Raw genomic sequence first — 12,968 nt, 5'->3', positions numbered from 1 at the left:
CAACCCCTGGCTTCAAGGATGTTACCCCTAAGTGAAGGTGCACGGTAAAAAGAACTGTCAGAAGAGGGCGCTCTCAAACTAGGAACCCTGCCCATAAAAGAGGAACAAAGCAGATCCCATCCATGACAAAGCTCATGTAAAAAGCTTACATGAAAACTCTCAGGACCCCAATAACTCAATAACTATGTGTATATGAACATATAAAATGATACTTATCAAAATGAACTTCAAGAAATGAAAATGAAGATTTTTTTGTTGTACTGTTTGCAGCTATTTCTTTTCCCTTTGGTTATTCCCTGATATCACTGTTTTGTTGTTGTTTTTTGTGCCCTTTGTCTTATATAATTTTATTTTATTTGGAGAAGGGAAGAGGAATCATAGAAACAATGAGACAAAGGGTTAACCAATTCAACAGTGATACTCTCTAGGCATTAATGTTGGAAATGAATTTTACAACTTGGGTGAGAGGAGTGAAAGAAAATGAAGGAGGGGGTAACACTGTTAAAAAGAAATGTACTCATTACCTGATTTATTAACTGTAACAACCCCTCTGTACACCATCTTTACAATAAAATTTGAATTAAAAAAAACTCATTTAAAAAGTGACAAAATTGACCAAAGAACATGATGTAACACAGTGCTCCTTACTGGATTCAATGTCTACAAACAGCATTTAGGAATAATGAAAATTGACTTGAATCAGGAATGTATAACTAAGAAATAGATTAAAAAGGAGGAAAAAAAGGAAAAGGAAAAATGTTTGTGTTGTTTGAACTCCAGGAAGAAAAACAAGTTCAAAATTTTATTAGCAAAAACTGAATTACAAAATGCTCAGGGGACAATAAACTCATATGGAACGTGGTAAGGGCAGTTGAAACAAAGCAGAGAGGAAAACCTTGAGACTGAAACTGAGTAAACAAAGAAGTTTAAAAAGTGTAGGGAGAAAATGATTACACTGGCAGACAGGCAAAAGAGGGCCAACATAAGACTACTTGGATACCTCAAGAAAATCAGAACAACCAACCAAAACTAATATCTGTAATTAAAATCCACCTCCCCGGCCACCTGCAAAAAAAAAGTGGTAGAAATGAGAACAATTTGAATCTACATGTTGAAAGGGCATGTTGAGTATCAGGGAAAATTAGCCCAAATAAAACTGTTAGACTTCAAAGACTGGGGAAAAAAAAAAAGACTTTGAGACCTCCAAACAGACATAAACTAGACTTCACAAATAACATAAGGCCAGGCAGCATTTCAGGAGTCTAAAGATGTGCAAATCAGGACTATCACAGCCAATCATTTGTCCATTAATGCCTATAAAAAACAGTTTATCCAAGAACTCAGAAAATACTGTCACATGTGCCTTTTCTGGTTAGGAGAGCTTCATCCAATATGGGGTAGCTAGGAAAAAACCCATGAGAGTTGAAGATTTTATATATATAAGTCACGACTAAGACCCAGATGAAGATGTGGTAGTTTGTGTATTAGTCCTGATTTGATCTGAGAAGCAAAACTAGGAGTACTGAGAAATAGTAGGAGAATAATTGTAGGTAAGTATGGAGCTGTAGCTTCTGGGACCAGGAGCTCAGATTGCAGATGACAAGTTAAGGTAGTTAAAGAAGATATATGAAGAAAGGAAGAAGGCAAAGACCAAATAGAACATGAATTGGAGCCTATGTAGGGCTCTGCTTGCTTAATGAGATCACAAGCTGGTGCATTTATTGTGGACCTAGACACTCACCTGGCTTAGGCGCTAGAGAAGCTGAGGGAGGAACTGAAGTACCTGCAGTGCTTGTGTTTCCTTGAGCTCATTTGCTACCTACTTCTTTATCTTTAGCCTTTTAGATTTTCTTGTTTAGACGAATGTCTTACATAGTTTGTCCAAATAATTTTTTGTTTAATGGATGAGCCAGCCTATTCATATGTATTCATCTGAATTTGTGTATAACCATCTGAATATTATGTATATTGTTACATTTGTTCTGGTTCTCAGTATGGGATTTCTTTGGTTACTCTATTATACTGTTTTAGCATTTATAGACATTTGTATTCTTACTTGGTTATCTTTGTACTTAACAGCTTTAAAAAATGGTAATGGCCAAATGGTTGAGGTATTTCTACACACATAGGCACTATTATAAATGCCTTATGTGAATTTTTTAGTCTGCCTGACCTAGGAGGCAGTCACTGACATTTCTCTCATTTCACAGATGAGAAAACATGAGAGAGGTTAAGGAATATCCTTTACAACAAGTTTACCACCACTCCTTCCCACCACACCCCTCCAGTCCTCAGGCAGCCACACTCGGAATCTTTTTCTCTGTCTTTGTTGTGCTTAATCTTCAGTTTTAAGCAGTTGGATTATGGTGTGTCTAGACATGTTTTGAAATTTTGGTTTTATTTGCCATATGTTGACCCTGAATTCTCTGATTTTAAATCATTAACCAAATTTTGGAAATTTAGGCATTATTCTGCTTCAGTTTCTTTCTCTTATCCTTCTGGTATTGCATTTACACTGTAGCTGTCTAGACTATTCCACAGATGACTGATGTATTCATTTCATTCGGTCTCCTTTTTGTGTGTTCTTTAGCTTGGGTCATTTCTCCTGCACTACCTGAAGGGCTCTTTGATCTCTGTGCCTTTTTGCCATTGAGCTCATTCAGTGAATTTATTTCAAATGTTTATTTTCAGTTTTAAGGTTTTAAATTTTTTTTAGTGGTCACTATTCTTCTGTTTATGTTTCCTGTCTTTTCATTCATTTCATATATATTTTCCTTTATTATGGAGCACAGTTATAATTGCTGTAGTCTTTGCCAAATAAAATATGTTCTGGGTTTTGTCAGATGTCTTTTGATTATGGTGTTGTGTTGTTTTTTTTTTTTCTTTGATAATAAGTTACATTACCTTGCTCTATAAGTGTCAGATAGTTTTGATTTGTTTACTGAACATTGAAATGTTCTGTATATAGACTTGGGGTTCTGTTACAGTCCAGTCGAGAATATTGATAGTTTTATTTCAGTAGTCATTCATTTGGTAAGTTCTACTCATCTTCCATTATCTGTCTCTCCTGTTAACTCAGTAATTCAGTTCCCAGTTGTCTAAGCATTTGCTACATATTTTTGGTTTTGTCTCATGTGTGGTGTTTAGAGGTGTTTAGAGCTAGTAAGCCTGGAGAGTATTTGAACTCCTAAGTGGAGAATGGCTTTTTCCATACTCTCCAGCTTCCCTGGCTCTTTGGGCTAGCAGTGCAGATGAAATCTTAGCCATCTGCATGACAGTAGGACATAACTAGGGGCATTAGAGGGTCAGCTAGAACCCTACAATCATATAGTAGGATTTTCTCAGTTTGACCCCACTATAATTTACCCACTTTTGTGCACTAAACCCTCAAACAATCATGTGTGTGCCTTTGTTTTGGTTTGAAGAAATTGTGTGGTTTTACTTGATCTTCATGCTGATTGAGTAGTTTGATAGGTATATTTATAGGTATGTTTGAATTTATTACTTCTACCTTGGTAGTAGTATTGAGCTTTTCATTCAAACCCAGCCAACCACTTCTCCATTTTTTAAGTAGTTTGGGATATGAACCGAGACCCTTCCACTTGATTAGGTAGGCTCTCTACTACTAAAACTATAGCTCTTGAACTGTAATCCTTCTACTTATGCCTTCTTCATAGCTGGGATAATGGGAATATACCACCAGTTCCAGCTTGTCTATTGAGATAGAGGTATTACTATTTGTTTGGGTGGACCTCAAACTGTAATTCTCCTGATCTCTACCTCCTGAGTAGCTGGAATTAGAAACATTGGCTACCATACCCAGCTAACTTCTTGAAATAAGGTATTGATTAGGTAAAAGAAATAATTTTTTTAAATTTTTGGCAGTTCTATTCACAAGTTTGTTCTAAGAACTGTATGATGGGAATTTTAAATAAATTGAAGAATTTATGGGAACACAGATTATAATCATTTTGTTAATCTCTGATGAAAGTTAGGTCAGAAAATTTAAGAGAATACTATGGTAATAAATACTCAAAAAGAAAATGTAGTCATAGTCATTCTGAATTTCTAAGTGATTTATTGAAAGTTGAAAAAAATGAAACATTTTCATTAGACAGTAGACTTTAAGGGCTGCATATGTGGCTCAAGTGGTAGAAGACCTGCTAACAACCTCAGAACCCTGAGTTCAAACCTCAGTATCACCAAAATAAACAACAGACTTTATTATTATTATTATTATTATGGTTATTTTGGCTGGTGCTATGGATCAGACCCAGGGCCTTGCATGTCCTAGTCAGACTTGAACCACAAGATATATTCACAGCCCATAGATTATATTTTTTAAATAGCTTTATTTATCTAAAAGGCATAATAGTTATAATCCTGCAATAGTATATGGATTTGATCATATATTTTTATATAGAAACCAAAATTTTTATTCAGTATAAATTTTTTAAGTTACTTATATGTGTATTTTAATGCAGTTAAAGATACCAACGTAGTTCTATTTTTCAATCTATGGATTTTATTAATGACCCAAAATTTAATGCATAGATAATGGTATTTAGTATTTTATAGTATTTAACATACGTTCTTCCCCTTTCAGATGGTCTTCTGGTTGTTGGTGTCCACTCAGCTAAGTTTCCAAATGAAAAAGTCCTGGAAAACATTAAGAGTGCTGTTCTCCGATACAATATTACACACCCTGTGGTTAATGATGCAGATGCCAGCCTTTGGCAAGAACTGGAAGTTTCCTGCTGGCCAACTCTGGTCATTCTTGGACCCCGTGGAAACATGTTGTTTTCTTTGATTGGAGAGGGACACAAAGATAAATTGTTTTTATATACTTCAATAGCTCTAAAGTATTACAAAGACAGGGGGCAGATCAGAGATAAGAAGATTGGAATAAGACTCTACAAAGACACTTTGCCACCATCACCATTGCTGTTTCCTGGCAAAGTAGCAGTGGATGGTGCATCCAATAGACTGGTCATAGCAGATACTGGACATCACAGAATTTTGGTCGTTTGGAAGAATGGCCAAATTCAACACAGTATTGGAGGTAATGTTTGCTAATTGTTCTGTGACATGTTTTGCAGTGTAAAAGTAGTAGTTGAGGTAAATATAGAGAGTTGACTTGCCTCGGCTTGTAACTTTATTACAGAATTATTTTGTTAATTAATATGTAGTATCTGAACTTTTTACAACAAAAATACTCACAAAGCTCCATCTCAAAAGGAGGGAATGATTAAGTAATATAGTTTTAAAATGTATCAGTATGTCCCATCTTGTTTCCTAAAAGGTTGTCATAGTTACTGTCTTATGAAATATGTGTGTGTATGGATTTTAATTTCTTTTTCCTTTATGCTTGCTTGGAAGGCACTTTAATGTACACTCTGTATGACTGAACTACAGCCAAGGCAAGAAGGGAGATATAGGTTACCATTTAGACCAGAATTACTCTTTATCTTTCTTAAAGTGTGTATGAGATATTGTTGGACTGTATGACAAGGTGAATTAATAGGTAGGAAGGAGTCTTAACCTGTTTGTTTTTCTTTTTTCTTTTTTTTGTGGGGGTAGGTGGGGGAGTAGTGCTGAGGACCAAACACAGGCCTTGGACATGCCAGGCAAGCCTCTACCGCTGAGCTGCATCCTCAGCCTAGCCTGGGCTTCCTGACTCAAGAAATGCTTGGATGTTTGTCAGAGCTAGGATTGTTTGCAGCACTCTTAAGTATGTGTATTTTTCTAGGGAAAAAGTATATAATTCCTTTTTTTTTCTTACTCAAAGGAGCCTGTCTTTCAAAATCATTTAAAAAATTATTGCATATAGATACTATATAAGATTGAAATTATTTTTAAATTTCTAGTTTATGTAAGAAGTATTTAAAGTACTTTTAAAATTGTTTGCTTCTGATAAGTGCTAGTGAAACACTCTAGTAACTATTGTACTGTAAGCTTTGTCGTTAGTACAACTTGCTCTTGAGAAAAATAGGTATTTGGGGAAGTATTTTAATGATTAGTAACGAGCAAGCAATAGCATGTTATTTACTTTAAAAAAAGTCTCAGCATTAAATATAGATTTATTTTTGCTTTGGAAGGGTTTACTTTGCACTCACTTTAAGGAAAAATGTCTCATGGCTATCTTGTCTTTTAGGACCTAATCCTGGAAGAAAAGATGGGATATTTTCAGAATCATCTTTTAACTCTCCACAGGGTGTAGCAATGGTGGATAACATTATATATGTGGCAGACACTGAAAACCACCTTATAAGAAAGGTAATTTAAAAAAAAAGAAAGGTAATTTTTCATTTTAAGATAAAGTTTTAATATATCAGTCAAAAAAAACACCCTGATAATTATGTACTACTTTAAATGTTAGAAATTAAATGGCCATGTTTAAGAATGTCAAAGTGTCTTTTTCAGATTTTTTTCCAGAGGAACTTGCTTTAATTTTAATTCTTACGTATCTTGTTTGTTTGTTTGTTCTGTGAGTATGTAGTTGCCACAGAAGTAAAACCTATTGAGTTCTCTTTTATCCTTTGTCTTAAAGTCATATGACTAATACCGCAGTCTGCTCATTCTGAGCGGACTCATTATCCTAGTCACTAGTTAACAGTGTGATCCTTTGTCCTTTCCTGTTAAATTTTCTCAAATATGGGGAAAAAAATGGTGTATTTCTACCTCCCTTCAATTCTTATGCTTTGGCTGGAAATATTACAAGTCAATTAACTAATATAAAATTAATGTCATTTTGTTAAAAGTTGTGTATTTTCTTGTTTAAAAAATACCAATTCATACATAAAGGTAAAAATTTTCCCTAGCCACCAATTCCATTTGAATATGTATATGCATATAGTGTTTTTTGCAGGCTTTCTTTTAATTCTATATTAACCACATAAATGACATGATAGTCATATTTTATTGTTATTTTAAACATTCTCTGCCAGTAGTAATTTTGTCTATAATCCATTTTTCTTTAAGATGTTATAGGGAAAATAAATAACCAAGTTCCTCTAATCCATCCTGTAGAATAAATATGTTATTTCAAATACTTCCTTGCTTTTTTGTTTCTTTCAATGTTGACATGTAGCCTCATTTTAACGGTGTCACCTAATATATATATAGTACCAAATACATACATAAAATATATAATATATACTTCATTATGAATCTCCAGGTGGGCAAAAATGTTCTTTATTGCTGAAATTCTAACACCTAGAATAGAGACTGGCTTATGGAAGGTGTTCAGTAGATATTTGTTAAATGAATTGATAAACAAATATCTAATGAAACATATATTCCTACTGGTAAAAACAGGTATTATATACATGTGTTTTTTAAAAAGTCTTTGACTCACAGATTGTTGAATATTAGTGGTGTAGGGACTTACTTAGCATTGATTTTCATTGGACTAAGGTTTCCTTTACTGAAAGTTATTTTTATTGTTATTATTAAGCTTTTAAAAAGCAGTATTTCTTTATCATTTCTTTTGGGAGTTACTTTTGTAATGCATCAGAATGTTACAGACTTTTAACCATGTATTAAGGTAATAAGATAGCTGCTAGCCTTCAGTGTTCCCTTGAATGTGCTTGTCATCTTTAGTTCTCCTGCTTTGGAACTTAATGGGCTTTGGAATATTGACCATGAGGCTGCATTTTTATTCTCATACATTTTAGTACAACTCAGGATTCCTGAGTTGTTCTATATTATATTGCTCATAAACGTTCTATATTGTATGTAGTTCCAATTTTTCTACTCATCATCACTTGTTATTTCCTTTTCTACTGGATATAAACTGACATTTCACTGTGAATTTGATGCATTTCTGTGATGACTAAAAATGTCAAGAATTACCATTTGTATTTCTTCTTTTGAGAATGATTTATTGATTCTTCACTTGTTTTTTGAGTTATTGATCTTTTTAACAGCCGAGTTGCAAGAATTCCTTATATATTCTCAGTAGAAGTTCTTTTATTTTTTTTGGCAAGATAGTACATTTCTTTTTTTTTTTTTAAATTTTATTTTATTTTATTTGAGAACATACTGTACAGAGGGGTTACAATTACATGGGCAGGATAATGCATACATTTCTTACCAAGCATTGCAGCCTCCTCCTTTGTTTATCCTTCACCTCCCTTCCCAGCCTCCCCCCTCTCAGTAGAAGTTCTTTATCAGAGCATTTGTAGGTTTTTTTTTTTTTTTACATTTGTCAAGTTGTCTTTTTTTTTTTTTTTTTTGGTTAGTTGTGGGGCTTGAACTCAGGGCCTGGGTGCTGTCCCTCTTTGTGCTCACAGCTAGCTCTCTGCCACTTGAACTACAGCACCACTTTCCCATTTTTGAGTGGTTAATTGGAGATAAGAGTCTTGCTGGGACTTTTCTGTCTGGGATGGCTTCAAACCACCACCCTCTGATCTCAACCTCTTGAATAGGTAGGATTACAGGTATGAGCCACCAGCACCCGACTCAAGTTGTCTTTTTACTTATTCTAATCCCTTGAAAGTTGACAAAAGTTTTAAACTTTGATGATGAATTTGTCTGTTTTCTGTAATTGCTTAACTTTCAATGTAATATATAACAATTCATTGCCAAATTCAAGGTCACAAAGGTTTATTATGTATTTTCGTCTGAAAGCTTTCTAGTAAATCTTTTCATCCCTAAAAAAGTCTTTCATTCTTTTAAAATTGGTTTTCAGCTAGGGTGTGAGGTAAGGATCCACTTCATCCTTGTATGTGTATATCCAGTTATTCCAGAACTATGTATTGAATTGAGTATTCTGTTTCTCTTGAGTCTTGGCAACCTTGTTGAAAGCATGTATGTGTTTATTTCTGGACTTTCAAGTCAGTTCCACTGGTCAGTGTCTGGCCTTAGGCCAGTACCATATGATTTCAAATGTTTTAGCTTTTACTCAATTTTTAAATCAGAAAGTCTATTTGCTCTTCTATTTTCTTTTTCAGGATTGTTTTGGCTATACTATATCCCTCGCAACTCTGTATGAATTTTTGGAATCATTTGTTCATTTATGCCAAAGGCCATTGTTGTTTCTTATGTAAAGAATTGTCTTCAGAAACACATTCTTTTTGTGTTTTAAACTTCTTTTATTATATTGCTGGCTAGGACCTCCATTGACTTTAAGCATCAGTAGTGATGGGTTGGGGATATCTTGTCATGACTATAATCTTAAAGGAAATGTATGAAAATTTTCTCTAAAAATTTAATATTTGCTGTAACTTTGGGAAATAAAATATTAATTGAAATTAAAATAGTAATATATTTTGCCCTTGATCTGTCAATGTGATATTAGTAGACTCTTAATGTTGAGCTATTATTCTATTCTTAGGAAAAACTTTAGTTAATAATTTTTAGAACATCAAGCTGGATTTGATTAGCTAAAATTATATGTAATTTTTAATATGCATGTTAATAAATTAAATGACTATAATTTATTATACCCTGTCCATGCAGTTTTAGAATCAAGGTCATGCTAACCTCATCAAATCATCAGCTTTATTTTTTTTCTGTATTTTGTAATAATTTGCCTCACTGAATAACTGAATTTGAACACTTGCTAGAACTCCCTTGTAACACCTCTTGAGCCTGGTGCTTTTTTAAGATGTGGTCTGTGATTTTCATATTATTTTTTTATGATACAGTTTTTAAATCAAGATCTATTTCAAGGCCCAACCCAAACTGCCTATTGTATCAACACTAAATAGATTCAATAAGAATAAGGTCAAATTGATTTTTTTTTTTTTTTTTTGTCAGTCGTGGGCCTTGAACTCTGGGCCTGAACGCTTTCCCTCAGCTCTTCAGCTCAAGGCTAGCACTCTACCACTTGAGCTACAGTGCCACTTCCGGTTTTTTGGTGGTTTATTGGTGATAATAGTTTCATGGACTTTCCTGCCTGTGCTGGCTTTGAACTGTGATCCTCAGATCTCTGCCTCCTGAATAGCTAGGATTACAGGCGTGAGCCACCGGTGCCCGGCTTGATTTTTTTTTTTTTTTTTTAAATCTCAGGAGCTTGTAGTACTAAAGAAATAATGTAAAAAGGTATCACTAAAAGAAAGTATTTTAATGTAGTAACAGAATAAAGGACAGAACTATACATTTGTTTCAAATGGGGGAAAATGTGGAATAATACCTATTTGTGATAGAGGAGCTTAAAATGGAAGTGAATATCTTCAATCTAATAAAGGGCGTGCATACAAAGCATGTAGCTCCATTTCATGCAAAATATTGAAGGTTTTACCCCACAATTGGGAACAATTATACTACATAATGAGTGGAATATTTGTCTTTATTTTCCAGGGACATGTCATGAATATAGAAAACTGTAGGGAGTCAGTATTCTTAAGAAATGAGTTTAGGGCTGGGAAGGTGGCTCAGTGGTAGAGTGCTTGCCTTGCATTCATGAGGCCCTGGGTTCAATTCCTCAGCACCACATAAGCAGAAAAAGCTGGAAGTGGTGCTGTGGCTCAAGTGGTAGAGCACTAGCCTTGAGCTGAAGAGCTGAGGGACAGCGCCCAGGCCCAGAGTTCAGGCACCATGACTGGCAAAAAAAAAAAAAAAAAAAGAAATGAGTTTAGGAAGGTTGGAGAAAAAAAAAAAACACCTTATTAGAAGATTGAGGATATTTTTATATACTAGTAGCAATAATTTGAAAAATGAAACTTAGAAATCTAGTCTATGGTAGCAACAAAACCTAAATATTTAGAACAAATTTCATATATAGGTACGCTCTGTATATAGTCTGCCTTCTGTATATACAGGTTCTGTATCTGGATGACACACATTTTTTTCTTGTTATTATTCTCTATAAATAGTAAAACGTAACAACTGTTTACATAGTATTTGCATTGTGTTGGGTATTCTAAGTTATCTCAACATGATTTAAAGTATTTAAAAGAATGTTCATAGACTATCTACAACTACTTCATGCCATTTCATAGAAGGGTCTTGAACATCTTTGGATTATAATATCCATAGAGATATTCTGGAACCAGTCCCTCACAGATTCTGAAGTATTTAAAATATAAGCTTTATTGCTCAGAAAATTTAATAGTAGCTACTAAATAGGATTAGCATTAAAGGCTCAACAGTAAGATGTCATTTCTTTCCAAATTGATTAAGGGACTAGTATCTGATATATAGAGATTCTTACAACTGAAAAATGAAAAGACAACCTTCAGTAGATGACCGAAGATTTGAACACATTTCTCCAAAGAATACATAAGGATGACTACAAGCACATAAAAAGTATTGAAAGTCGTAAGTTAAGAAGGAATCGTAGGTTAAATGTGATGGTAAGCTGGGCATCGTGGTGTATACCTTAGCCCCAGCACTAGGGAGGATGAGGTGGGAGGATCACTTAAGTCTGGGTGTTTTGAGATCAGCCTGGCCATTTAATGCGACGCTGTCTAAGGAAAAACAAAAACAACACGCCACAATGATGTTTTCCACGGGTGTTTGTGATTTACTTTAAAATGCATAAAATGTAAACAGTAGCTGAATAAAACAAGTAAAATGCTGATAGAACTTTACTATTGCAAAATTATTTTTTGTGTATGTGTGCTTGAAATTTTTCACAGTATAAATTAAGAAAAGGGTCTCCAGAGATTAAAAAGCAGGACATCCCATTTTCAGATTATGTAAATTAGAATCAGTATACTAACAAGGAACTGCCTAGGTTCAAATCTCAGACCCTTGACCTACTAGCTGTGGGATCTTGGGAAAACTACTCAGTTATTCTTGAGTCAGTTTTTTTTCTAAAACAATCAAAATCATAGCATACTAAGTCCTACATATTTCACTTGCTAGCTGAGAATAACTGAAACATATACCTTTAATTTTAAGAAACATGTTTTGTTTCAGAATTTTTTGTGGGATCTTGAGAAAACTCAGCTATTTTTCAGTCAGTTTTTTCTAAAATAATCAAAATCATAGCATATTAAGCCCTACATATATCAGTTGTTAGCTGAGAATAGCTGAAATATGTACCTTTAACTTTAAGAAACATGTTTTTTTTTTCAGAATGTTTTTTCTTTTAAAATACTTTCTAGTAACATGAGGGTGAGTAGCATTCGTGAGAGAAGTATGCAGCAGGTAGATATGCAGGGGAAGATAGAAAATAGGGAATGGATGGGAGGGGAAGTGGAAATCACTGATAGTAATCACTTAAACAACAATCCCCTATAATTAGTTAACCTTTTTTATTAAGTATTATGTTGTAAATAACATTTATGTTTTATTGGAATTCTTTACATACCAAAGAAAACAAATAACATATAGTGCATCCATTAAATTTTTGTAGATTGACCTAAATGCTGAGAAAGTGAGCACTGTAGCTGGTGTTGGAATTCAAGGTACAGATAAAGAAGGAGGAGCTGAAGGAGAACAGCAGCCCATTAGCTCTCCTTGGGATGTCGTGGTTGGAACATTGGGTATGTAAACATTTAATATTAACCTTTGCTTTTAAAAAGTAAGACAAAAACTATTGTCCAAAAAGAAATGTGCTCATTCTTTCTGATGGAGGCATAGAATTCCATTGTGTGTGTATGTATATATGTATATACATATACATATATACATACACATATATATACCACATGTGTGTACATATATGTACCACATATATATATACATGTATATACCACATATATATATATACGTATATATACCACATATATATACATATATATATATACCACATATATATACACACACCACACACACACACACACACACACATCACATTTCCTTGATCCATTCATCTACTGAGGGTCATCTGGGTTGGTTGGTTCCATATCTTAGCTATGGTAAATAATGGTGCAATAAACACAGTTGTACTGGTAGTTTTAGTATGGCCTATTTGTAATCCTTTGGGTAAATGCCTAAAAGTGGGATTGCTGGGTCATAGGGGAGCTCTATGTGGAGTCTTTTGAGGAACCTCCATACTGCTTTCCAAAGTGGTT

The 12,968-nt window shown here is 34.0% G+C and overlaps 1 protein-coding gene across 1 annotated transcript in view; it reads left to right on the top strand.

Annotated features, from left to right (window-relative positions):
• The window catches only part of Nhlrc2 (NHL repeat containing 2), a 52,185-nt gene that overhangs the window by 12,232 nt on the left and 26,985 nt on the right, over positions 1 to 12,968 (top strand). The window contains exons 3-5 of the mRNA XM_042689340.1: positions 4,607 to 5,062; positions 6,155 to 6,276; positions 12,308 to 12,437. Coding sequence (XP_042545274.1) covers positions 4,607 to 5,062; positions 6,155 to 6,276; positions 12,308 to 12,437 — 708 coding nt within the window. The remainder of the gene's footprint in view (positions 1 to 4,606; positions 5,063 to 6,154; positions 6,277 to 12,307; positions 12,438 to 12,968) is intronic.

This window comes from Dipodomys spectabilis, unplaced genomic scaffold (assembly GCF_019054845.1).
Source record: "Dipodomys spectabilis isolate Male_0828 unplaced genomic scaffold, ASM1905484v1 ptg000125l, whole genome shotgun sequence".
Taxonomy (NCBI): Eukaryota; Metazoa; Chordata; class Mammalia; order Rodentia; family Heteromyidae; genus Dipodomys; species Dipodomys spectabilis.
The sequence above is the reverse complement of the archived record's forward strand: the minus strand, read 5'-3'. Positions and strand labels throughout refer to the sequence as shown.